A 27189-nucleotide genomic window follows, 5' to 3' on the forward strand; every position below is an offset into this window, starting at 1 on the left:
AGAATTTGCTTACAAATAAGCTTCAAATCAAATTTATAAAAAGTAATGGAAAGTCAGTGCTAGCTGTGTCACTAGAGGTTCAGCGTTCGAGTCCAGGCTCTGTCGCAACCGGCCTGCGACTGGGAAACTCATGGGGCGGTGCACAATTGGCTCAATGCCGTCCGGGTTAGGGGAGGGTTTGGCCAGCACGGATGTCCTTGTCCCATTGTGCATTAGCGACTCCTGTGGCGGGCCGGGCGCAATGCACGCTGACACGGTTGCCAGGTTTACGGTGTTTCCACCGACACATTGGTGTGGCTGGCTTCTGGGTTAAGCGGGCATTGTGTCAAGAAGCAGTGCCTCTCCCGAGTCTGTAACTACAAATTGGATACCACGAAAAAGGGGTTAAAATGAAATTAATGAAGTGAAATTCCCTTTCTTGCTTGCTCTTTCCCAATAATGCAGTAATCAATATCAGTGGTACTATAAAAAAGTCAAGTAGAACAAAAACACATGAGAAATAGAAGAAGAACATGAGAAAGTAAGTAAGCTATATGCAAGGTCAGTTCCAGTGCCAATACCATAGTTACAATGTGCAGGGATAGTGGAGAGGTAGGGTTAGATATGAATAGGGCTAAGGTGACTAGGCATCAGGATATATGTTATAACACAGAGTAGCAGCAGCGGATATGATGATTGTACGTGTGTGTGGTTAGAGTCAGTATGAATGTGTGTGTGAGCAAATTATGTGTGTGTGTGTGTGTGTGTGTGTGTGTGTGTGTGTGTGTGTGTGTGTGTGTGTGTGTGTGTGTGTGTGTGTGTGTGTGTGTGTGTGTGTGTGTGTGTGTGTGTGTTGGAGTGTCAATGTTAGAATGTGTAGAATGTGCATAGAGACCGTGCAAATTAAAAAAAATTAAATAGAAGGGTCAATGCAGATAGTCTGTGGAGCCATTTTGTGGGCCTTACTTTCATATCTGCACCACCCTCTGTAACGCCACGCGATCGAGGGTGATGCAGTTGCCATACCAAGCAGTGGTGCTGCCAGTCAAGAAGTCACTTGAGGGTTTTGAAAGGGAAATAACCAGAATTTTCAGACACATAAAAACCACCACCCATTGATGGCAAGACAAATATGACAGCAAACTCTGCATGACCGCTATAATCTCTACCCATACATATCTATTGCATTGACAATCTCTCAACTCCGAAACATATGAGTATGTTTTAAATCTTCTTTCAACTCCTGTATATTACATTACAGTCATTTAGCTAGTACACAGTCACTCATGTAAACAATTTAAAGCCTGTACTTACAAAGACCTATTCTGTGGCCTGTAGATAGCCTAACCACTTACATATCACACTATCCATCTCTGTTAACCTCAGTTATAAGTTCTCCTGGATGTAGAGAGGGTGAACATTACTATTTTAGTTTTTTAACCATTATTTAACTGCCTTGTTCAGAACAACAGATTTTTACCTTGTCAGCTCAGGGATTTGATCCAGCAACCTTTTGGTTGCTGACCCAGCACTCTAACCACTAGGCTACCTGCCATCCCTATGGGGAGTGTTCCACTTCTCTTTGGCACAGTGAGGCTGTTCAGTTGTGGCAAGAGAAAGAGAGAGAAAGAACGAGAGAGAGAGAGAAAGAGAGAGCAGCTGTCTTTACCTTTGGCAGGCAAACAGGCTCATTAAGGGCATCCATGTTTGCTTTTGTGCCCGATACCTAGCCCTGAGCAAACATTGCCCTATCTCCTCTCTGCAGCCCTCACAGTCTCAACATTTCCTTTCCTATTGTGTGAGGCACTGGCAGTTCGGAACCAACCACATGTTTCCCTGCAAGTTTCTTGCCAAGCAGGCAATGCCTTTCAAAGAATGTATGGTTAATTGAGAAATGTGTTGAGGCAGACGATCACTGATGTATTGCTTTGCAGAGTGGACTGCAAAGCAATACACCTTTGTGTGATGTATAGTTAGTAGAGGTGTCTGAATGCTTTTCCTTTGTTTGCTTGTGTTTTCAGATGACATCACACATCACACATCATATCTTAGGATTGATTCACATGTTTCAGCTTCCCTGCACTGCCAATGCTTTTACAAACAATTTTGGTTATATTCACAATACTACAGTAGAAATGGTCACACCAAAGACATTGACTTGAAATTATTTAACAGAAATGCATGATGCATGTCTGACTTGTATAAACCCCCAAGAAAGCAAAAGCCCCCTTTTTCTATCATGTCCATGTTTTAGGAATATTTTTTCAGCCATTTTCCAGAGTATTTCTCTAAAACGAGTCCACCCCACTTATTTGATTTGGTCTCTGTCCCTTGTTCGTCAAGCAGCCGAGTCACAATCCAATCCGAAATGAGTCCTTAATGTGGAATAATGAGGATATCATGGCGGAGCAATCTCTGCTTGTTTGAGTTTGAGTCATGTTGTAGATTCAATTAAATCAGCCGAAGTCAACCTGGCCTCAGGCCAAATCGGTAATAGATGACCTCATTCAAACAATGCCTCTGACATATTGAAACAATAAGAGGAAGGGCCTTGAGTCAGTTGCAAAAACTTGACTCAAGAGCACACAGTAAATGACAGTACATTCACTAGTCCTTGTGGAAGAATTAATTTGGTGGGGCAAAACAATCGGTGTTTGGCTTCATGAAGAAATATAACACACAGTATAGGCCGAGTCAATCCTTTAAATTGCCTGTCGCTGGTCTATACAATTCAAAAGCTCTGGACTGCATTTTTAGAAAAAGTCACATTTAAAAAAAAAAAAAAAAACATGGCTCTGTTCCCTGCCTCAAACACACACACTGTTCATCAGTATCTTCATTCATAATTTGACAATGAATATAGGCTATTAATAATATTGTCACACATCAGACTACTCTTAATTTAATATTTTAAGTTTACGACTATATACTGTATGTGTACACTGCAATTAGTTACAATGATATCCTGGACGGGATCCAGTAAAACTGAGAGGCTGCTGGCCCTATTGTGAATTGTGCAATGGCATGCATGGCATTATGATCTAGTTCTAGCCTTTACTTTATTGTGTATTGTGTAGACTCAGCCTACATAGGAGCCATGAATTGACATTCTAAATAAATTATTGTTTGGTACATAGCACAGTAGTAAGGTGGCCAATATGCTTTTAATGATCATTTAATTTTACATTAATGGCAGTAATAAAGCCTCTCTTGAAAAAAGCCAAACCTTGACCCAGAAAATATAAAAAACTATCGCTTCCTGTTTGGAATCTTCTCAGGTTTTGGCCTGCCAAATGAGTTCTGTTATACTCACAGACACCATTCAAACCGTTTTAGAAACTTTGGAGTGTTTTCTATCCAAAGCTAATAATTATATGCATATTCTAGTTTCTGGGCAGGAGTAATAATCAGATTAAATCGGGTACGTTTTTTATCCGGCCGTGAAAATACTGCCCCCTATCCATAACAGGTTAACTCAGACAGGTTAAAAGTTGAGACCGAGTCTGCGTCTCTCACATGGATAAGCAGACCATTCCATAAAAATTGAGTTCTATAGGAGAAAGCCCTGCCTTCAGCTGTTTGCTTAGAAATTCTAGGGACAGTAAGGAGGCCTGCATCTTGTGACCATAGCGTATGTGTAGGTATGTACGGCAGGACCAAATCTGAAAGATAGGTAGGAGAAAGCCATGTAATGCTTTGTAGGTTAGCAGTCAAACCTTGAAATCAGCCATTGCCTTAAGGGGCAGTATTTTCACGGCCGGATGAAAAACGTACCCAATTTAAACAGGTTACTACTCTGGCCCAGAAACTAGAATATGCATATTATTAGTAGATTTGGATAGAAAACACTCTGAAGTTTCTACAACTGTTTGATTAGTGTCTGTGAGTATACCAGAACTCATATGGCAGGCAAAAACCTGAGAAAAAATTCAAGCAGGAAGTGGAAAGTCTGAGAATTGTAGTTCTTCTTTTGATTCTCTATCGAAGCTACAGTGTCTGTGGGAAGACGTTGCACTTCGTAAGGCTTCCATTGGCTGTCTAAAGCCTTCAGAAAGTGGTTTGAGCATTCTCTTGTCACTGGGCAGAGTATAGGAGCTCATTCACTGAGTGGTCTGCCTGGCAACAAAGGGATTGGACATGCGCGGTCACGCGAGCACGCCGTTCCTTCTTTTTCTTCTTGAATGAATATGCTATTGTCCGGTTGGAATATTATCGCAATTTTACGTTAAATATACCATAAAGATTGATTTTAAACAGCGTTTGACATGCTTCTAAGTACGGTTATGGAATATTTTGACTTTTTGTCTCTCGTTCCGCGCTCGCGCGTTATGCCTTTGGATAGTGATCTGTACGCACAAACAAAACTGAGGTATTTGTACATAAATATGGATTATTTCGAACAAAAACAACATTTCTTGTGGAACTAGCAGTCCTGGGAGTGCATTCTGACGAAGATCAGCAAAGGTTAGAGAATATTTCTAATACTAATTCTGAGTTTAGGTTGCCCCGAACTTGGCGGGTGTCTGAATAGCTCACCGTGATGGCTGAGCTATGTACTCAGAATATTGAAAAATGTGCTTTCTCCGTAAAGCTATTTTAAAATCTGACACAGTGGTTGCATCCAGCGGTAGCCCATCTATAATTCTTTAAATAATTGTTATTTTATTTATTTTTTATTTCACCTTTATTTAACCAGGTAGGCAAGTTGAGAACAAGTTCTCATTTACAATTGCGACCTGGCCAAGATAAAGCAAAGCAGTTCGACAACATACAACAACACAGAGTTACACATGGAGTAAAACAACATACAATCAATGATTATATATTTTGTCAACGTTTATGATGAGTATTTTTGTAAATTGATGTGCACATTCACCGGGGGTTTTGGTGGGAATACATTTTCTGAACATCACGCGCCAATGTAAAATGCTGTTTTTGGATATAAATATGAACTTTATTGAACAAAACATACATGTATTGTGTAACATAATGTCCTAGGAGTGTCATCTGATGAAGATCGTCAAAGGTTAGTGCTTCATTTAGCTGTGTTTTGGGTTTTATTGACACATGTCCTTGCTTGGAAAATGGCTGTGTGATTATTTTTGTCTATGTACTGTCCTAACATAATCTAATGTTTTGCTTTCGCTGTAAAAGCCTTTTTGAAATCGGACAATGTGGTTACATCAAGGAGAAGTGTATTTTTAAAATGGTGTAAAATAGTTGTATGTTTGAGAAAGTTGAATTATGACATTTTGTTGTTTTTGAATTTGCCGCCTTGATATTTCACTGGCTGTGTGCCGCATAGAAGTTAAGTCTTTATTGAAGACTCATCTCTTCAGTAGGTCCTATGATTGAGTGTAGTCTGACCCAGGAGTGTGAAGGTGAACGGAAAGGCACTGGCGCAATGAACCGCCCTTGCTGTCTCTGCCTGGCCGGTTCCCCTCTCTCCACTGGGATTCTTCACCTCTAACCCTATTACAGGGGCTGAGTCACTGGCTTACTGGTGCTCTTTCATGCCGTCCTTAGGAGGGGTGCTTCACTTCAGTGGGTTGAGTCACTGACGTGATCTTCCTGTCCAGGTTGGCGCCCCCCTTGGGTTGTGCCGTGGCAGAGATCTTTGTGGGCTATACTTGGCCTTGTCTCAGGATGGTAAGTTGGTGGTTGAAGATATCCCTCTAGTGGTGTGGGGTCTGTGCTTTGGCAAAGTGGGTGGGGTTATATCCTGCCTGTTTGGCCCTGTCCGGGGGTAACGTCGGACGGGGCCACAGTGTCTTCAGACACCTCCTGTCTCAGCCTCCAGTATTTATGCTGCAGTAGTTTATGTGTCGGGGGGCTATGGTCAGTCTGTTATATCTGGAGTATTTCTCCTGTCTTATCCGGTGTCCTGTGTGAATGTAAGTATGCTCTCTCTAATTCTCTCTCTCTTTCTTTCTCTCTTTCTCTCTTTCTTTCTCTCTCTCGGAGGACCTGAGCCCTAGGACCATGCCTCAGGACTACCTGACATGATGACTCCTTGCTGTCCCCAGTCCACCTGGCCGTGCTGCTGCTCCAGTTTCAACTGTTCTGCCTGCGGCTATGGAACCCTGACCTGTTCACCGGACGTGCTACCTGTCCCAGACCTTCTGTTTTCAACTGTCTAGAGACAGCAGGAGCGGTAGAGATACTCTGAATGATCGGCTATGAAAAGCCAACTGACTTTTACTCCTGAGGTGCTGACCTGTTGCACCCTCGACAATCACTGTGATTATTATTATTTGACCCTGCTGGTCATCTATGAACATTTGAACATCTTGGCCATGTTCTGTTATAATCTCCACCCGTCACAGCCAGAAGAGGACTGACCACCCCTCATAGACTGGTTCCTCTCTAGGTTTCTTCCTAGGTTCTGGCCTTTCTAATTAGTTTTTCCTAGCCACCGTGCTTCTACACCTGCATTGCTTGCTGTTTGGGGTTTTAGGCTGGGTTTAAGAAGGGCTTTTATAAATACATTTGATTGAATAATAATTTGAGTGCTTCAATTTCGGCCCACCCAAATTTCGGCAGGTCCACACACCAACACATTTCTGGCTACGTTACTGTGTGATAGAGAATCACCTACTAGATTGTGACTTTTACAATTGTTCCCATTTGTAAGCTGAAACTGTAGGACATGAAACACTTTTTTTAAATTTGTGAAATACTCTTCATAAATTGAACTTCTCTTAATGCTATTGATAGGCTATTTTAATTTGCATTATTTGGCTTTTGGCCATTAAGTTCGCAACAGCAAGGAAGAGGGATGTATGCATCATTTATTTTATAAACGACTAAACTTTGCTCAACTGTAAGGTTTGTTCATACTACTCGTTCGATTTTTATAGCTTGCTATTGTTTGTTCTACCTCTCTTATTATTACCTTATGAAAACTGAAGTCATATTCATATCAAGTGGAGAGAAAATACAACATTTGGCTTTTTAAATTATTACACACTGGAATGTCCGCTTAAAGAAATAAAATAGGCTTCGGTTTCAGGGGCAGGCCACCTTTGTCACGGCTGTCGTAGGAATGAGAGGACCAAGATGCAGCGTGTGTGTCGTTCCACATTTTTATTTACACTGTGAAACTATGCAATACATAAATAAACTGAAAAACAAAAACAACAAACCGTGACGCAGAGGTGAAATATACACAACTCAAAATTAATCACCCACAAAACCCAGGTGGAAAAACCCCTACTTAAGTATGATCTCCAATTAGAGACAACGAGGACCAGTTGCCTCTAATTGGAGATCATCCTAAACAAACCCCAACATAGAAATACAAAACAGAACCTAAACATAGAAATAGAAAACATAGAAGAAGAAAAACCTGTCACGCCCTGACCTACTCTACCATAGAAAATAACATCTTTCTATGGTCAGGACGTGACAACCTTCCTCGCTCTGTACCCTTGTTACTACTGTAGCAAATGAAATTATTCAACACAGTTGAAAAGCAAAACAACTAAGACAACTAAGAAATTAGCTTTGGAACAACTTAAAAGCATCATATTGAAAGGAACACAGTTACTATCAGTCTATCACTGATAATGGAATACAAGTTCTTGAACACAACAAATCCACCTATTTAAAAGAATTCAGAAGTCTAATAAAATCCTCTGTTTTTTGTGTGGAATTAAGACAGATGATGAATTAGTAATGAAAGTAAACGCCTTAAAGTACTGATATGGAGTCAGTCGATCTTAAGCTCTGGAGCAGTTAAACACAGAAGAGTGAAATAAATAAGACCCACAAACGCACTTCATTAAGCTCTGTTCCCTCTGGTCCTTATTCCATTATAAATTAAAACTCAAGACAATTAGCACCAGATTGGTCTCAGCTCGGTGCACGACTCGTGTGCTCAAGGATCTGAGATGACTTAATTACAGTCTCATGTGGAAATCACACAGTCAGTGGCACTGCACCGGGTCACAATGAGAATACCTGGCAATGCTGCATCATCAATGGGACTACACAGGATCACACTGAGAACACTTGGCGACGCTGCATTGTCAAGTGTCCATTCACAGCTTGGGAATGGGGAACAACAAGGTTAGCTAGCAAGCCCAGCAAACATTGAAGGATCCTACAATGTTAGATAACATTAGGTATTATTATTTTGCCTAGTTTATGTAATACTTGACTAATCTTATCTTCAAGCAAGCAATAGAGGCACATAGCCTAGTAGCCATGAGTGGTCACATGACTCCATCACATACCATTATATATTCCTATGTTGTCAGAGCAAGGGAGAGGAAATGGAGTGCCTTGCAGCACTATGGAGTGTGTGTGTGTGTGTGTGTGTGTGTGTGTGTGTGTGTGTGTGTGTGTGTGTGTGTGTGTGTGTGTGTGTGTGTGTGTGTGTGTGTGTGTGTGTGTGTGTGTGTGTGTATTTGCACCATAAATTGTCTGAAATGTACAGTTCTAATTGGGCAACCTGGGAATCATATCAACTCTATTGTAACACCTGCTCTAATAGAATAGCCCCCTGTGGTCCTTAACATGACCAGTTTCTAATAACTTTCTACAGATTTGATAAGGAGAAAAAAGAGATAGCTAGGCCCAAGTACTTGTGAATATATAATGCATTAGGAATACTGTGTGTTGGTAATTATTTTAGGTAAGCGTTTTGAGAATTTCCCTAGTGTGCTTTGTACTATAAATGACAAGTCAGCATTTGGTAAGAAGCAACAGTGGTCTGATGTCCTATGTGAAAACCAAGGGCACACTGTATCAAGTGCTATTGTTTGGGTAAGAGTGAACGCTGGGCACTTGCCAGAACGCATTAGTCATTCATCTAACAAGTTACACAAAACAAACCGCAAGTGTTCTACTGCAACTTCCTCTAGTTGAATTTTGTGCACGTAGGCAAATTTGCAAATATCTTCTTGCAATTGACTCATATTGTACACTGTACAGCCGCTACTTTTGAAGCGCCTACAGGTAGGTACATGGTTGTTTGTTTGTTTTTGGTCTCAGATGGTGCCATTTTATGGGAAGCATGCCGTTCAATGAAAAGCGGAGGGAGGTGGATGAGAGAGAAGGGGGAACGAGATTAGGGAGGAGAGGGGTGTCATTTTTCAGCGAGCCTTGTGTACAACATGATCTCTAATTACCCACAAAGCACTGGGTAACCTGAGCCAGAGATTAGCCCGCGTTATCTCATTTAATAAAACATGACGACGATCTCTCTGTTGGCTCTGTTGGCTTCATTCAGTTTCACTTGATATCACATGACCTGTGGGACCACAAACATTTGCTCCTGTTTACGACAAGAGCCACTTGGGCCCATATTCAAACAGTGTCTTAGTATAGGAGTGCTGATCTAGGTTCAGTTTCCCTTTTAGATCATAGTGATTTAAATTATATTAATAGGGGAGACCTGGGCCCGTATCTACAAAGCATCTCAGAGAAAGATTGCTGATCTAGGATCAGTTTTGTCTTTTAGATCACAATGAATAATATTATATAGAGAGATTCTAGATCACCAATCCTACTCTGAGACACTTTATGCATACAGGCCCTGGTGCTTTATTTTCAAAGAGCGCCTAACTACAGCATTGGAGAGAAAAGGCCAATCAGTAAACAAAGTGTCTTCCTATTTTCTGACAATATTACCTTTATTGACTTGTTATTTCAGATAAAATGCCAAAATCAAACATTCTTATTTCACGGGCCTTCCAATTATCTTGGCTCTTCATTGAATCATTGATACTCAACGAGCCAAAGTATGACGGTTATTATGTTTTTATAACCTCTCTATATGGGGCTTTTAGAAAATGGTAATCTACAGTAAGAGTGAAGATGTCCAATTCATCAGCAGCCTATTTTCGTCTATAGTACGCTAGACTTGACAGAGCCAGTCTTCTGTGTATTTTCAGACCTGTGCAGTCTAGCAAATCCCACCAAAGATCATATTGACTTCAGGCATCATGGTTACACTGTTTATGAAGGAAAGGAATCAAGAAAGTAAGACGCATGTTTGCCATATGATTACTGGGTACCATACAGTTCAGTAAATTACATCGAGAGAGTTGGACCCTAAACCCCTTTAAAAGTGTTATCCTCAACATATTATGACCCACCCACCACAAACACACACAACTGGGCCCTGTTCACGTGGGTTATGCCAGTAAGTGCAGCTCCAGACGGTGTTTATTCACAACTGTCTACTGTTCTATAAAAAAAGATGCTTGATGTTCTCTTTCCTGTGTTTGCAGTGTTAACAACCTTACTAAGTTGTCCTGCTGTTGTTCAGATAAAACAGAGTCAACTAAGCACAGCACGGTTGCCTCTAATAGCATTTCCAAAATCATACTTTATTTCCTCTGTTTGTTTTTCTTACCACTCAACAGGATGGCTTGTGGCCAACCTGAAACTAAATAGCCGGACAAAACAAAGACAAAGAGGGCCTCTCTCTCTCTCTCTCTCTCTCTCTCTCTCTTTCTTCCATTCTCTTTCATTCTCTCTCTCCGTCTCCATCTCTCTCTCTGTCGCTCTCTGTGTGTGTCTCTCTCCTCTCCTCTCCTCTCTCTCTCTCTCTCTCCTGCCACACCACTTCATAATAGCAATGCAGTGAGAAAAAGATGGCTTCAGCTCAGCTCTGCCATACACTGCAATGTTTCTCTCTGCCCATTGTGAATGAATCTCATCATTAAGTCTCAATGAGGAAGAATGAGACTCAGATTTGATCTCGCTGTCGCGCTGCCGGCGCCCATCTCCAGTGACTACATTGGACGCGGGCTATCATCACCTCGCACAGGCAATTATATCTGCTAGCTAAATATAGTACACACAATAATCAGGCATTCCTGACAGACCAGGGACAAGGCAAGAGACACAGACCCGTATAAGAGGGAGGCACAACAGTCTATCAGGTCCATCTCCTACCTACCAACCAACGGGATCGATAAACTCAATGGATTTCCGAAAGAGACTGATACTAAATATAACACACATCCTAGCTAGCACATAATGTTCTGAGAACCATATGTTTCTTAGAGCTTGGTGAGAGTGTGGTTTCCCTATGGTTATTTTGCATCCTTCCCACAACTTTCTGGGAATGATGCAGGATAGTTTCTTGGCTTTGCAACATTCTCAGCACATTTATGGAACTTGACAAAAAAATATATATTTTCAGAGTATTTCATTACTTTACTGGATGTTTCCTAAAAGTTCAAACATGGTTACATTTAATTTACATTTTGGTAATGTTCTAGGAAAGTTCTCCAAATGGTTTGACATTGATAATGTTCTCAAATAGTTCAGAGAACATTAAGAAACAAAGTTCTTCTGTGGGAATTTCAGTATTTCAGCATAACGTTTCCTACAGGTTTCATGTTCTTAAATTGTTCCAAGAACGTTAACAAACAACGTTTAACTGTGGGAATTTCAGTACTTCAACATAACGTTTCCTACAATTTTCATCATGGTTCTATTTAAAGTTATGTTCTCAAATTGTTCCAAGAACCTTAAGAACGTTCCATTTAAACCACAAGAAAACGTTTCTAAAGTTTGGAGAACGTTCTAAGAATGTTATTTAAAAACATATACATTCTGTTTTCAGCATCAACAAAACTCTCTCTATCCTCTATTTTGTTAAGTGTGTTCAGGTGTGTTGCGTCGCCCACTAATTGGCCACATCTGATCTTAATAAGTGCTGAAATGGGTTCTGTTGGAATAGACTAAAATTAACAGCTTCGTATGCTTAAAAAAACCCACTGTATGCTAGCTCCATCCTGGTGTTGCAGTGGACTAATTCCATGGATAGAGAACAGATGATTTTACGTTCAAATCTCACTGATGCTGTGTCACAATAAATATTGTAATGTGTTATCATGAGTAATACCTAAGGAAATGAATTTCCATGTGCCCTATCTGTTCTTGGAGGTCAAAAAAGTTAACCGAAAATAAGCTAGCAGTGTTATTAAAAGACTTATTGAAAGAAGTTTTAAGGAAGTTATTCAAAAACCATTTCCTTTCTCAGAGCGTTAATAAAACCTCATTGGAAAACTTTCAAGGAACCCGAGTAAAATGTTCTCAGAACCTCCCTGCAACCTAAAAATAAACGTTCACAGAACAGGCAAAATGTTCCGGTCATGACACTTTTGGCTTCGTTCCCAGATCAATGGGAAACCAAAAACGTACATTCCCACAACTTCCAAGGAACCAAATGTCCTAGCTGGAATTATAAGGCATTGTGATTCATTGCATGTACAGTATCGTGGGCACCATATATTAGTAGGCATGGTTTGAATACCCAAGCTGACAAGGTAAAAAATCTGTCGATGTGCCCTTGACCAAGGCACTTAGACCTAATTTGCTACAGGGATGCCGTACTACTAAAACATTCCACTCTTACTGGAACAAGCCGACTGGTCCTAATTATGCCAACAACGTATTACATTTTTTTTTACACTTAGATAAATTACTAAACTGGCTCCTCTTCCAATCTCTAGCTGTTTGTTGGTTTGCATTTGGACCTAGATCATTAATTAATCAAACCTTTTTTTGTTGATACCATCCCTCCAGGTCATAGTGCAAACACGGCACTGATACCCACCTGATAATGTTCGGAAAGGATATTACGAAAAAACAAGTGTGGGGGGGGGGCTTTTAAGCCAAATGAAGAGCTTGCCATCACTGATACTATTTGCACATGACTTACTGTACCTCAGGAGGCTGATACAAAAGTGTGGATGTTTGTCCAGCTCACAGACTCTTCCATACATACATACAGCCCAAGCCCAGCTTGCAGTCCTCCCCATTCATTCATTTCCACCCTCGTATTATCTGCCTCGTTGGTTGATCACCTCAAATATGAGAAAAGGAAGGTCTAAAGGGGCAAACCTCGCTCAAAGTTCATACACTGGTACATATGCTTCTTTGACTTTGAAATTGACTACATTGCAATCGGACTGTGCAGAATCACTGATCTACACAACACCTAGCCTCGGAAGCCCAGGCTTCCCTCACGAAATAGCTCACTATTCCAAATGTCAAGTTAATGAGACACAATTTGGAAGGTTGGCTTCATGAGACTACAAAACACCTCGGCTGCATTTACACAGGCAGTCTTGGTATTTGGAACAATCAGATTAGCTCTGAAAAAGATCTGATATGAAAAGACTTGATAGGATTGGTCAAAAGACCCAAAAAGATCCGAATTGGGCTACATGTGTAAATGAAGCCCTTGCATCCCTAATACCTACTTATTATGTGATCAGGAAAATCACATAGAACAACAGGATCACATTGGTTCATCACATTGACCATGCATCTGTCCTCCTGCAGCAAGAAGTTGAACCAATGTGATGGATTTACATCGTTATTAGCGCATCCATTTTAACAACCCCAGCTTTTGACTTCTTGGCACTCGTAACCATTAACAAACATAATCAACGCTTAATAGAACACCCAGGGGCCTACTCCACAGCAGGTGTTGGCGTGGCGTTCTTTCTTTTCTGCAGGTAAAATTAGAGTGCATTGGAGTTGCCCCATGGGAGGCTTGTTCTGACTAACGCAGTCTTACTGGAACAAGCCGACTGGTCCTAATTATGCCAACAGCCTCTCAGAGGAACAGACTACTACTCTCTCTCTCTCTCTCTCTCTCTCTCTAATTAGTGCACAGGCATCCCTTTTTCTCTCCCTCTATCCAAGTCTCCCCTCTCTCTCTCTCTGAATCTCTCACGCCCTCTCCAACTATCCAACACACAGAAAGAGAGACACTCAAAAACAAATACTACATGCACAGTACTGATTGAGGAGGCCTCCATAAGGATTATTGCATTATTTGACTGTTATTTCTTGGCTTCATTCACTCATAAATAGGAACAATCCATGTTCTCAGATAAGCTGGATGGAGACCTTCTATGCAATGATTACACAGCCCTACATTTTTTTCATCTGTCTGTCTTACATTTAAATGGATGTCACACCAAGCATTTCTCCTTTGCCAAGAAAATCCATCCACCTGCCAGGTAGGGCATATCAAGAAGCTGATTCAACAGCATGATCATTACACAAGCGCACCTTGTGCTGGGGACAATAAAAGGCCACTCTAAAATGTGCAGTTTTGTCACATAACACAATGCCACAGATGTCTCAAGTTTTCAGGGAGCGTGCATGTTGGCATGTTGACTGCAGGAATGTCCACCGGAGCTATTGCAAGAGAATTGAATGTTAATTTCTCTACAACCAACTGGCCTCACAACCGCAGACCACGTGTAACCTCGCCAGCCCAGGACCTCCACATCTAGCTTCTTCACCTACGGGATCTTCTGAGACCAGCCAAACAGACAGTAGAAGAAACGGAGGAGTATTTCTGTCTTTAAGAAAGCCCTTTGTGGGGAAAAACTCATTCTGATTGGCTGGGCCTGGCTCCAAAGTGGGTGGGCCTATGCCCTCCCAGGCCCACCCATGGCTGCGCCCCTGCCCAGTCATGTGAAATCCATAAATTAGGGCCAAATTAATTTATTTCAATTAACTGATTTCCTTATATGAACTGTAACTCAGTAAAATCGTTGAAAATGTTGCATGTTTATAATTTTGTTCAGTGTATCAAACAGTCTTAAAATGATCTACTTTGCTTTAGATGCAAACATCATGCAACCTATAAGACACATTAATTTGACTGTGTGAAAATCAGTTTTTTGGACCTAACTTGCTAACCACTTCTTCCATGTGGTTTCTTCCTTCCCAGATGCCATGAAATGATGACCTCTTCCTAAATATTTGGTCACATGATACATTTTGTGTATGGTTTACTAGAAACAAAGGGTAGCTCAACCAGTGTGTAGTGGTGCCTGGAGAAGTGGGTATACTCTAATTTGAAAACATTTCCCAAACAAAGGTGCTGTGTGGAAAATAACATGAGAAACAGTAACATCCACTCTGAATGACCTAAAATTATCAACCCCATATTGGTCTTTCACAGTCAGGCCAACCTAAGCTGTTCTGTGCAAGTAAGCTAATAGTAGGCCTATTCTTGAAAGATAAATTAAGCTGCCAACTGAGTCTTCTTCAGGTTTTTGCTTGAAAGTCAAACTTTTTAAATAGAAAAACAACAAAATTGGATGTTCTAACTTCAAAATGCATAAACCATATCCAAAGACCACTTTTAAGGTCTGGTAAAAATCAAAGAAGTTTGTGTAGTTACCCATTAATTCAAGTTTGCAGGCATCTACAGTTGAAGTCGGAAGTTTACATACATTTAGGTTGAAGTCATTAAAACTCGTTTTTCAACCACTCCACAAATTTCTTGTTAACAAACTATAGTTCTGGCAAGTTGGTTAGGACATCTACTTTGTGCATGACACAAGTCATTTTTCCAACAATAGTTTACAGACAGATTTTTTCACTTATAATTCACTGTATCACAATTCCAGTGGGTCAGAAGTTTACATACACTAAGTTGACTGTGCCCTTAAACAGCTTGGAAAATTCCAGAAAATGATGTAATGGCTTTAGAAGCTTCTTATAGGCTAATTGACATCATTTGAGTCAATTGGAGGTGTACCTGTGGATGTATTTCAAGGCCTACCTTCAAACTCAGTGTCTCTTTGCTTGGCATCAAGCGAAAATCAAAATAAATCAGCCAAGGCCTCAGAAAAAACATTGTAGACCTCCACAAGTCTGGTTCATCCTTGGGAGCAATTTCCAAACGCCTGAAGGTACCACGTTTATCTGTACAAACAATAGTACGCAAGTATAAACACCATGGGACCACGCAGACGTCATTCTGCTCATGAAGGAGACGCGTTCGGTCTCCTAGAGATGAACGTACTTTGGTGCGAAAAGTGAAAATCAATCCCAGAACAACAGCAAAGGACCTTGTGAAGATACTGGAGGAAACAGGTACAAACATATCTATATCCACAGTAAAACCAGTCCTATATCGACATAACCTGAAAGGCCGCTCAGCAAGGAAGAAGCCACTGCTCCAAAACCACCATAAAAAAGCCAGACTACGGTTTGCAACTGCACATGGGGACAAAGACAGTACTTTTTGGAAAAATGTCCTTTGGTCTGATGAAACAAAAAAAGAACTGTTTTGCTACAATGACCATCATTATGTTTGGAGGAGAAAGGGGAGGCTTGCAAGCCGATTTATGTGTGTATATTGAAGCAACATCTCAAGACATCAGTCAGGAAGTTAAAGCTTGGTCGCAAATTGGTCTTCCAAATGGACAATGACCCCAAGCATACTTCCAAAGTTGTGGCAAAATGTCTTAAGGACAACAAAGTCAAGGTATTGGAGTGACCATCACAAAGCCCTGACCTCAATTCTATAGAAAATGTGTGGGCAGAACTAAAAAAGCATGTGCAAGCAAGGAGGCCTTACAAACCTGACTCAGTTACACCAGCTCTGTCAGGAGGAATGGGCCAAAATTCACCCAACTTATTGTGGGAACCTTGTGGAAGGCTACCCGAAATGTTTGACCCAAGTTAAACAATTTAAAGGCAATGCTACCAAATACTAATTGAGTGTATGTAAACTTCTGACCCACTGGGAATGTGATGAAAGAAATAAAAGCTGAAATACATCATAAAGTGGTGATCCTAACTGACCTAAGACAGGGAATTTTTACTAGGATTAAATGTCATGAATTGTGAAAAACTGAGTTTAAATGTATTTAGCTAAGGTACAGGTAAACTTCCGACTTCAACTGTAGCACTGTTAGGTTTTTTTGTGTGTTTCTGTAGCACATGACAGGGAGTTAGCAAATAAAATGGCCACTGGATTGATGCAAATAATTATGATATCATTCTGCCAGATAGACATAGGCTACATTTAACAGAAGACTGTTAGTCCTATCATTAGCATCACAACATTTTTCCTATTCCTTATTTGTTTGAAAGCTGGATGTTTTACTTCATATTATGAGGCATGTCTTACCTTGCTTCAAAGTACCCTATAGACAAAATCCCACCTTAGAAACATGGAGGCAATTATTTTGTAAAGACTTCCTCATTATGCGTTCTCTGTTCTATTGTTTTTCTTCTAATTTTCTTTCATTGTCCAGCAGCCAAAGGTCATATTAGCAACTCATGATAGTTTTTGCATCTTAAGATCTCCCCTCTTTCTAAATTTCAAGCTTTTATTTTTAAATCTCTGTCTATGAATCCGCTCACAAGTGCGGAGTGCTTTTTAGAAGATGTTTTCTTGCTAATTGCATTTTGGAACATTCATGCGTAGGCCTACCGCCGTGTGCACATTGCTGCACTTAAAATGTGAAGAAAATAATAGTTTATCAACATTTTAAGCTAAAGATTTTGATCTGTTCCATCAGCCTTCTTAATTGATACGTTGTATACCTCCACTACACTACTTCGATACGCATTGTGGGGATTTAGAAGTGAGTATACACAATGCTTACTGAAAAATAAGTGGGTATACGGCGTATACCTCCGTATACCCTCCACTACACCACTTGGCTCAACTAACCCTTGGCATGACTTACCCCACTCTCCTCCACTGTATTGTATTGTACTGACCTATACTCCCAAGCTCCCAGGCTCCCGAGTGGCGCAGCGGTCTAAGGCACTGCAGTGCTAGAGGTGTCATTACATACACCCTGGTTTGAATCCAGGTTGTATCACAACCGGCTGTGATTGGGAGTCCCATAGGGGGCGGAGCACAATTGGCCCAGCGTTGTCCGGGTTTGGCCAGGGTAGGCCATCATTGTAAATAAAAAAAAATTCTTAACTGACTTGCCTAGTTAAATAAAGGTTCAAAAAATAAAATCTCTCTTCCTTGTTTTTTATGCGAACACGTTTTCCAATAATTCTTAAATATCAGTTCAGAATTAAGATTCAAAGGTGCTGAAAGAATGGGGTGTCAGCTATGACATGACACCTTGAGTTTGAACATTTTTATTTTGGTTATTGAACTACAGTAGGTGAAGTGGATTTGCTTCCAGTAACGGAATTACAGTGACGGAATTACATCATGGGTCCCTGATCTGTACTATACAGAAATTGAAAATTATGGATATGAATATCATTATCATCAAGGTGATGTATCCTGAATAGGTACACAAATGTTGAAATATGCAATTTCCTTTTCCATATTTGGATATTGTTCTACACGCTGGCTGTTGTTGTAATGAGCTGCGCCCCCAAACAAGACTACATTTGGTTGGTCTGGACTTGACCAAATCTGAAACAATCATAGACGTCTACGTTTCACAAGTTGGGCATCACAGTACAGCACAGTAGAGCACAGTAGAGTTCAGTACAGTAGAGTACAGTACAGTAAAGTAAATATGTTCAGTAGAGTACAGTACAATAAAGTACATTTGAGTAATTTATACTGTACTCTACTTTAGTGTGCTCTACTGTACAGTACTGTACTGAACTCTAATCTACTGTACGGTACTGTACTCTACTTTTCTTTAATGTACTGTTCTGTACTGTAATGTAATGTAATGCCGGTGACGTGGATGTCGATTATGGCAGCCCCCCACACCTCTCTGATTCAGAGGGTTTGGCTTAAATGTAGAAGACGCATTTCAGTTGAATGCATTCAGTTGTACAACTGACTAGGTATCCCCCTTTCCCTTTTTCCTTTACTGTTCTCTACTGTGCTCTACTATACTGTCCAAACTTGTGAAACATAGACGGCTATGATTGGTTCAGATTTGGTCCGGCCAGTTCAGACTGACCAAATTTCAACAGATTTTCAAAGTTCATGGACGTCCGGTGTCGGTCAGTTCTCAGTGGTTGAGAATGCTTATTACTGTCAATAGGTGGTAGGTGTCATAGAGGGTGTCAGTAATAGCCGGGAGAGATGACATTAACTGGAGAAAGAGAGGAGTGAGAGAGTGAGAGAGACCTGCAGAGAGAGAGAAAGGGAGAGTGAGGGGCTTTCCAGACTGTTTTCACAGTCTTGCTTTGAACACCTGATGATACAGTTATGAGCTGAACATAACAGTATGCCAGTGGAAGGGAGGACAGTAACAGGAGACACTATGAGCTGAACATAACAGTATGTCAATGGAAGAGAGGACAGTAGCAGGAGACACTATGAGCTGAACATAACAGTATGCCAGTGGAAGAGAGGACAGTAACAGGAGACACTATGAGCTGAAAATAACAGTATGCCAGTGGAAGAGAGGACAGTAGCAGGAGACACTATGAGCTGAACATAACAGTATGCCAGTGGAAGAGAGGACAGTAACAGGAGACACTATGAGCTGAACATAACAGTATTCCAGTGGAAGGGAGGACAGTAACAGGAGACACTATGAGCTGAACATAACAATATGCCAGTGGAAGAGAGGACAGTAACAGGAGACACTATGAGCTGAACATAACAGTATGTCAGTGGAAGAGAGGACAGTAGCAGGAGACACTATGAGCTGAACATAACAGTATGCCAGTAGAAGAGAGGACAGTAACAGGAGACACTATGAGCTGAACATAACAGTATGCCAGTGGAAGGGAGGACAGTAACAGGAGACACTATGAGCTGAACATAATATGCCAGTGGAAGAGAGGACAGTAACAGGAGACACTATGAGCTGAACATAACAGTATGTCAGTGGAAGAGAGGACAGTAGCAGGAGACACTATGAGCTGAACATAACAGTATGCCAGTAGAAGAGAGGACAGTAACAGGAGACACTATGAGCTGAACATAACAGTATGCCAGTGGAAGAGAGGACAGTAACAGGAGACACTATGAGCTGGACATAACAGTATGCCAGTGGAAGGGAGGACAGTAACAGGAGACACTATGAGCTGAACATAACAATATGCCAGTGGAAGAGAGGACAGTAACAGGAGACACTATGAGCTGAACATAACAGTATGCCAGTAGAAGAGAGGACAGTAACAGGAGACACTATGAGCTGAACATAACAGTATGTCAGTGGAAGGGAGGACAGTAACAGGAGACACTATGAGCTGAACATAACAGTATGCCAGTAGAAGGGAGGACAGTAACAGGAGACACTATGAGCTGAACATAACAGTATGTCAGTGGAAGGGAGGACAGTAGCAGGTGACCCAACTGTGGTTTGTGACTACTATGATTTCCCACTGTAGCCAATTCAATTGCCGTTACAGATTTTTCAGTAATTCCGTTAGCGATTTGGTAACATAATTACGAGTTCTAATCACTTAATAAAACAAACTTGATATCAGTAAAAACACCATAACTAATTGGTAGGTCAACCTTTACTTGTTACTACTTATTTGATCTTTCATTATCTTCCCCCCTCATGAGGGAGAGAAATTAGAAAAATAAGAGAGCTTGGGTCTATAAGGTAAGGTTCTAGCTATCTGCAGACAGATGATTGTGAAATAGTTGGTTTGAATGGTGTTTTTTGCTGTGTGTGCTGTCATTCTGTGACCAAACTTTGCATATGCACTGTTCTTCAAGTAAATGTGTTTTTGTAATATTTTCTGTGGATATTCTTAAAAGTAGTCCTTGTGCATAGAGTTGTATGGTTTGTTTAACTTTGCAATCATTGGTTTTTGTTTGACATACATTTTACATTTAAAAACCAGTTCACTCTGTGTGGAATTGCCCTCTATTAACAGTAACAGGTTCATAATGGCATGGGGGACATTCTTGCACATCAAAAACAATCCAGTGGCTCCAGTGTGCAAAACATCTGGCCCATTGATGATTTGAAATGGTAGGAATTCCCATTAAAATCTCTTCAGAGGACAGTGTGTGATTTACTGCATGTTGTTCCTACTGTGCTCTCTGTGTCCACACTGTGGTATGTATGTATGGCCTTCCCCTCACAGGGTAGAAAATCAATTGTGATTGTGATGCCATAGTCAGCAAAACCAGTAAATGGCTGAAGTCGGAGTGAGCACACACTGGCTGCGTCCCAAATGGCACCTTATTCCCTACAAAGTGCAATCCTTTTGACCAGAGCCATATGGGCCCTGGTCAAAAGTAGCACACTATTTAGGGCATAGGGTGCCATTTGGGAAGCATTCACTGTCCATGTGCTGTGTGGCACTGATTACTTCAACCCATTCTGCTCACTCTCCTTCCACCACATAACACAGAGCTTGTCATTAGCTAATAGCTATAATACTCTGTTGCCCTAGGATATAAAACTGTGCCATAGCTTGTATTATTTCAAGGATCTCCTTCAAGGACTAACATCTAATGGAATTGACAATATTGCAAATGCTTCTGATCAACAAGTTTAGGTTTCATGTATACAGCATATTATGGAATATGTATACTTTGCTAAAGAAAAATATATATCATATATATCATATAAGCCATCCAATTTTATAATAAACAGCTCACTATGGGACTTTGGGAGCCAGAAACAGCTCCACTTGAAGCATTCGACATACTGTAGAACAGAAAGACAACTGCACAGGTTTGATTTAGGTATACAAGCATACCTTTATTTCCCAGAGCAAACTGAACGTGCTGGATAACAGAATAGACAGCCATACATAATGACATCTGTAGAAAAACTTCTAGAAGTGGCAGTAGAGGACAATAGAAAAATACAGTTCAATTCCATATTAAAACATGATACTGTTTCATATTTCCAAAGCAGCACAAAGATTGCAGTAATTACAATGTTTGATGTTATTTCTAGGCTGTGGGAGCACCACAGAGTAAGGGAGCGTATTATCACAGACATGTCCGAGTTATTCATGGGCACGTGCGAGTCGATTGAGGAGCTTGAGCTTCTCTGCACTTGTACAGTATCTCAACTCTTTTGCAATTCCCCTTTTCATCCTCCAACAGCCCCCTTTTGTGATTATTTCACAGAATTCCATTTGCCCTCAAATGTGGAAAGTTTAGCTCCACCAAGCCAAATGGCTACCTATAGGATGTAAGAGACATTATGGAGGAATGAACATACAATACTACGGGGCTATATTCAAACAAAATCTGAAAAAAATACTTCACATTTTCTCTTATCAAGACATTTCAACCAATAATGGAGAGTGCCATGGTCAATTGAAGTGAATAGTATGGTTATTGATTAACCTTTTAGGGTAATTAATTACCTTTAAATACCTTTCAAATCCGCAAGAGCATTCACACTAAAACTAACAATTGTATGCTGAAATAGAACCATGCCATTCCTGTTCCTATGGATGTCTTGTAAGCATACTAATTAGTTACCATAACAAGGTTTGTAACCCTTTGTGGGTTTACCTTTTTGACTATACCCCCCAACTTTCAGAGATATGATTCGGCTTGAGGATGAACATTACAGGCGCACTCTGCAGACAGCAAACTATCTTGCCGGGACCTCTTTTTATTCAAATCACCTCAACGTTCTAAGGTTTGACCAGGGATCACAATGTCTAATTCTAAAAATGTCACACACTCATAGGAAGTGTGCAACAAAAAAGTAAGACGGCACCAGTGAACCTGTGTGGCTTAGTAAAACATGGCGCTTACAACGTCAAGACAGTGGATTAAATTCCCGCTGGGGACACCCGTATAAAAACGCATACATGCACTACTGGAAGTCGCTTTGGATAAAACGTCTACTAATGGCATATATTACCGTTTAATGGAAATATGAGCATGCATGAGACTCATTTGCCTCCTTTCCATCTCTGAAAGGGTCTGTAGCAAAATTTCTGAGGAACTCAGCAGCAGAGTCCGCATAAGACTATCGCCACTGAGGGATTAGATATACATTCGAAGCCTACATTAGAGAGGCTGATGCAACTCTTAAAAGTTGCAATATGTAACTTTTTGGGTGACCCAACCAAATTGATAATTCTCATTGAAAGCAAGTCTAAGAAGCAGGTAGATATTTTCCATATTGCTCTATTTCTATGCTTCCCGTTCTTAAGTTTAGTTTTTGCGTCTTTTACTTTCGGTTTTGTACACCAGCTTCAAACTGTTGAAAATACAAGATTTTTGGTTATTGAAAAGATAGTACAATGTAATGTCTCTCTAGTCTACACATTGCTTGTTTTGTTACATAAACTGAAACTAGGTGAACTATTAGAATTTTTACAACCAGGAAATAACGGAGCGATTTCTGCGTATTGCACCTTTAATGGGACAACCATTTTGACAACGCTTTGAGGATAATAAACTGACCCAACGCACCTTGTTAACATGAGATCAGAGATCAATGGCCTCCGTCTAATTTGCAACACCAGTGAAGGTAGTTAGTATTACTTGTTGGATGATTGTAATCTCACTTTGCTATTTGACAAAGTTTTAATATTTCAAATAATTACCTGAGATTCAAGGGACTAAAGACACATTTAGGAGCATTCCAATATAGCCCAGCCAACTTCATGTGTGCTTTCTTTCTGAGATACTCAGCTTCACACCACTGAAGCAGTGTTGTTAGTCTACATTCAGGCATAGCTTTATCAGTACATTCTTATAAACTCAGCAACAAAAAACAAATGTCCCTTTTTCAGGACCCTGTCTTTCAAAGATAATCTGTACAAATCTAAATAACTTCACAGATCTTCATTGTAAAAGGTTTAAACACCGTTTCCCATGCTTGTTCAATTAACCATAGACAATTAATGAACATGCACCTGTGGAACAGTCGTTAAGACACTAACAGCTTACAGATGGTAGGCAATTAAGGTCACAGTTATGAAAACTTAGGACACTAAAGAGGTCTTTCTACTGACTCTGAAAAACACCAAACGAAAGATGCCCAGGGTCCCTGCTCATCTGCGTGAACGTGCCTTAGGCATGCTGCAAGGAGGCATGAGGACTGCAGATGTGGCCAGGGCAATAAATTGCAATGTCTGTACTGTGAGACACCTAAGACAGCGCTACAGGGACACAGGACGAACAGTTGATCGTCCTCGCAGTGGCAGACCACGTGTAACAACACCTGCACAGGATCGGTACATCCGGACATCATACCTGCGGGACAGGTACAGGATGGGAACAACAACTGCCCGAGTTACACCAGGAACGCACAATCCCTCCATCAGTGCTCAGACTGTCCGCAATAGGCTGAGAGGGTCTGAGGGCTTGTAGGCCTGTTATAAGGCAGGTCCTCACCAGACATCACCGGCAACAGCGTCGCATATGGGCACAAACCCACCGTTGCTGGACCAGACAGGACAGGCAAAAAGTGCTCTTCACTGACGAGTCGTGGTTTTGTCTCACCAGGGTTGATGGTCGGATTCACGTTTATCATCGAAGGAATGAGCGTTACACCGAGGCCTGTACTCTGGAGCGGGACCGATTTGGAGGCGGAGGGTCAGTCATGGGCTGGGGCGGTGTGTCACAGCATCATCGGACTGAGCTTGTCATTGCATGCAATCTCAGCACTGTGCGTTACAGGGAAGACAATTTTAATTGAACAACACATGTAGAGACTAAGTCATTACACAGGTTTTCATCTGTGAACTGCCTCTCAATGTGACTGGATTGAATTCTTAGTAGTGTGAAATTCCACAGTAACAGAATTGTGCTGAGACGTTTCACTTTAAAATGTATGCCAAACAAAATCCTTTGATTTCCAAGTTTAACAAACCATACAACTATACAAAAACACATTTACTTGAAGAACAGTGCAAATGCAAAGTTTGGTAACATAATGATGGCACCAACAGCACAAACCGCCAATCTGTTACCAAGATTTCCATCTGCACTCTTCTTCAAGTAAATGTTTTTGTCAAATTTTGTGTGTACATTTTTAAAAGTAGTCCTTGTGCATAGAGTTGTATGGTTTGTTAAACTTTGAAATCACTCTCAGCGTAATTCCTTTATCGTGGAATTGTCCTAGTGCAATTCCCAAATGCTTATCCAAAGTTTCAACCACCTAATCTGGATTTAATGGATATGATGACTCAATCCAGATGTCGGACTGATTGCGTTCACTTCCTCTTTCTCTTGTTTGCAGGAGTATTGCGGGCTACAATGGCCCATCTCAGGGTAACCTATTAGGCAAACTGTAGTATTTATTTTAGATGCACAAATACTTGCTGTTTCCATCAGCCATAGTAGGCTTTAGGCTACCACTACGTTGTCACTGTGGATGTGATGAAAAACGGACAGATTAGACCTTTTCCCAGCATTATCACCCACAGGACCAGACCTCAACTGATCATGATTTTCTGAAAATGGAAGCTATAGTAGGCCCGTAATGTGAGCAGTCAAAACCAAAAGCAAAAAGTATATCAACGAACTGTCTAATCGTAATATGCATATTCATGGAACATAGGCTGCCACTGGCACACTTGTCTGTGATTGTGAAGTCAGAGCGGCGCAGTTCGAGAACTGAAGCAGTGGGGTGTAAAAATATGCTTCTAAAGACGTGGCTCTAAAACCATTTTAGTATTCATTTCACAGTGGGACATCGTGTTTGTGACTCAGAATCATCAAAGATATGGGTAATATTGACTAATAGCCTATTTTAATCCAACATGCTCATTCAACTGACGGGATAGCCTCTCAGAACGAGAGCAATAGCCTACTCTACCAGCTGATTAAAAAAGATGGTTAGCCCTCTAAGGTTAGAACAAGAAAAGTTAAAAATGTAGGTAAATTCAAAGTGCATGGATATGCGCAAGAGCAATGTCTTAAGATTCCATCAACATAGTTTATCAAACGCCGCGTAGACTGGTCAATGTAGACTAACAGCAATCAAGTAGGCTAACGTTACATTGTAGCAGTCAGTATATTGTCGCAGGTATCCAAATTGTAGCAGGTATGCAAAGTGTGTTACATTATAGCCTAAACGTAAGCAAAATAATTATGTTATAGCCTGGAATACTTATATTACATGCCCAATATGTTGACTGAAAAAGAGATAGAGAAGAAAGTAGAAGTAGAAGTAGAAGAAGAACAATAAATAAAAAACTGCTTCAGGCTATCTGGAGGTGTGGGGTTGTCAGAGAACCCCATCTTAAAACGTGTAATTGTTGTAATAAGGAATAGAATCACATGGAATGGAAACACGCGTTGGTGGAAACACATCCAGTTTCAGTTAAACACCACATGCCATGCATGTCTATTGCACAAATGTTGCAGGCTGCTGAACAAGAAGCAGAGGCAGGTGAGAAAATGTGTAGACTTCCATCTCTAGGCAGTAACGCACTAGGAGGACTGCACTTTGTATTTACCTTGTTCGCGTGGTAAAAGTCCAACGAGCTTAGACAACTTGGATCAGAACCCACACTAGACGGGTGCGCAGGATAAAATCTCACGTCCATATCAGGTTCTGCGAGACTGACGGCATGAAATCCGTTTCAGTGTCTTTGACTCACTCTATTGTTTAGCCAAACAAAATAAGAAAGAAGTAAAGAAAGAAAAAGGGGTTGAGTTTTCTGTGCACTCTGTGCACTCTTCCCTCACATCCGTTTGCGGTCGAACTTCTGCACCAACTCGCGTCCTAGTGATGAACAGTCCTTTTTTTGCTTACTAGAGCGCGTCCACTTTGGAGAACCAAAACAGTTATCACTTAACGGTAGAACAAAAATAACAGCACATATGCAGATTAGTTATTCTATTAAGTTAGGCATACTCCAGAACAAATGAAATAAAATATTCCCCCTTGGTTTATTTAAAAAAGCATAAAATGAGCCCTCTGAATATGTTTGTTTTTTCCCGTTGTTCTCATACTCCATAGGCTTTGTGACGGAGGTGCATATTCATGCATTGATTCCAGGCAATGGTTCGAGGACAGAGAAGTGGTTGGACTGTTCTTCACCATATGCCATGCGACCTCTGCTGATAATAAATGGGAAAGAGGAATGGAGGGAAAGGGGGAGGGGAGGTTGGTGGCTGCCTTGGCAACCGCTCTCCTTTCTGCAACTGCGCGTTTCAGATTAGCAATGTAGTAGTGTGCAGGGCTCTGCATTATAAAGCACACACAGATTAGCCTATACAGTATATTGCGTTCCAAAGGTTCCATATGCTTTATTTAGTGTGCCAAGCCGAAAGGCATGAGGATCCACAGTCAGCATTCAATGCATGGTTTCGTCAACATACATGTTAACTTAAACACAAACCTCTGTATAGAAATATAGAACTATGAACCTATAGAATTCCAAACAGTACACAAACATAAAGGTTTGGGTATAAACAGCAGCTATTACACATCCACCGAGGACACGAACAGTTGTAATGAAATGGTACTGCAAAAAGCTGATGGAGCTCTTGGCATTGTTTTATTTTTATGTAAAAGATAAAACAATGTTGCCTTAATTAAAACATCCAATGTTATTTCAGACAAAGCAGAGGAGGGTTTG

General features: G+C 40.8%; 1 protein-coding gene across 1 annotated transcript in view; it reads right to left on the reverse strand.

The window, feature by feature from the left end:
* The window catches only part of LOC115168925 (TOX high mobility group box family member 2), a 129939-nt gene extending 103252 nt beyond the window's left edge, over nucleotides 1–26687 (reverse strand). Inside the window, exon 1 of the mRNA XM_029724448.1 lies at nucleotides 26062–26687. Within this exon, the coding sequence (XP_029580308.1) occupies nucleotides 26062–26151 (90 nt within the window). The 5' untranslated portion in view covers nucleotides 26152–26687. The remainder of the gene's footprint in view (nucleotides 1–26061) is intronic.
* Between the last annotated feature and the right edge of the window lie 502 nt (nucleotides 26688–27189).

The sequence above is a fragment of the Salmo trutta genome, chromosome 30, assembly GCF_901001165.1.
Source record: "Salmo trutta chromosome 30, fSalTru1.1, whole genome shotgun sequence".
Lineage (NCBI taxonomy): Eukaryota > Metazoa > Chordata > Actinopteri > Salmoniformes > Salmonidae > Salmo > Salmo trutta.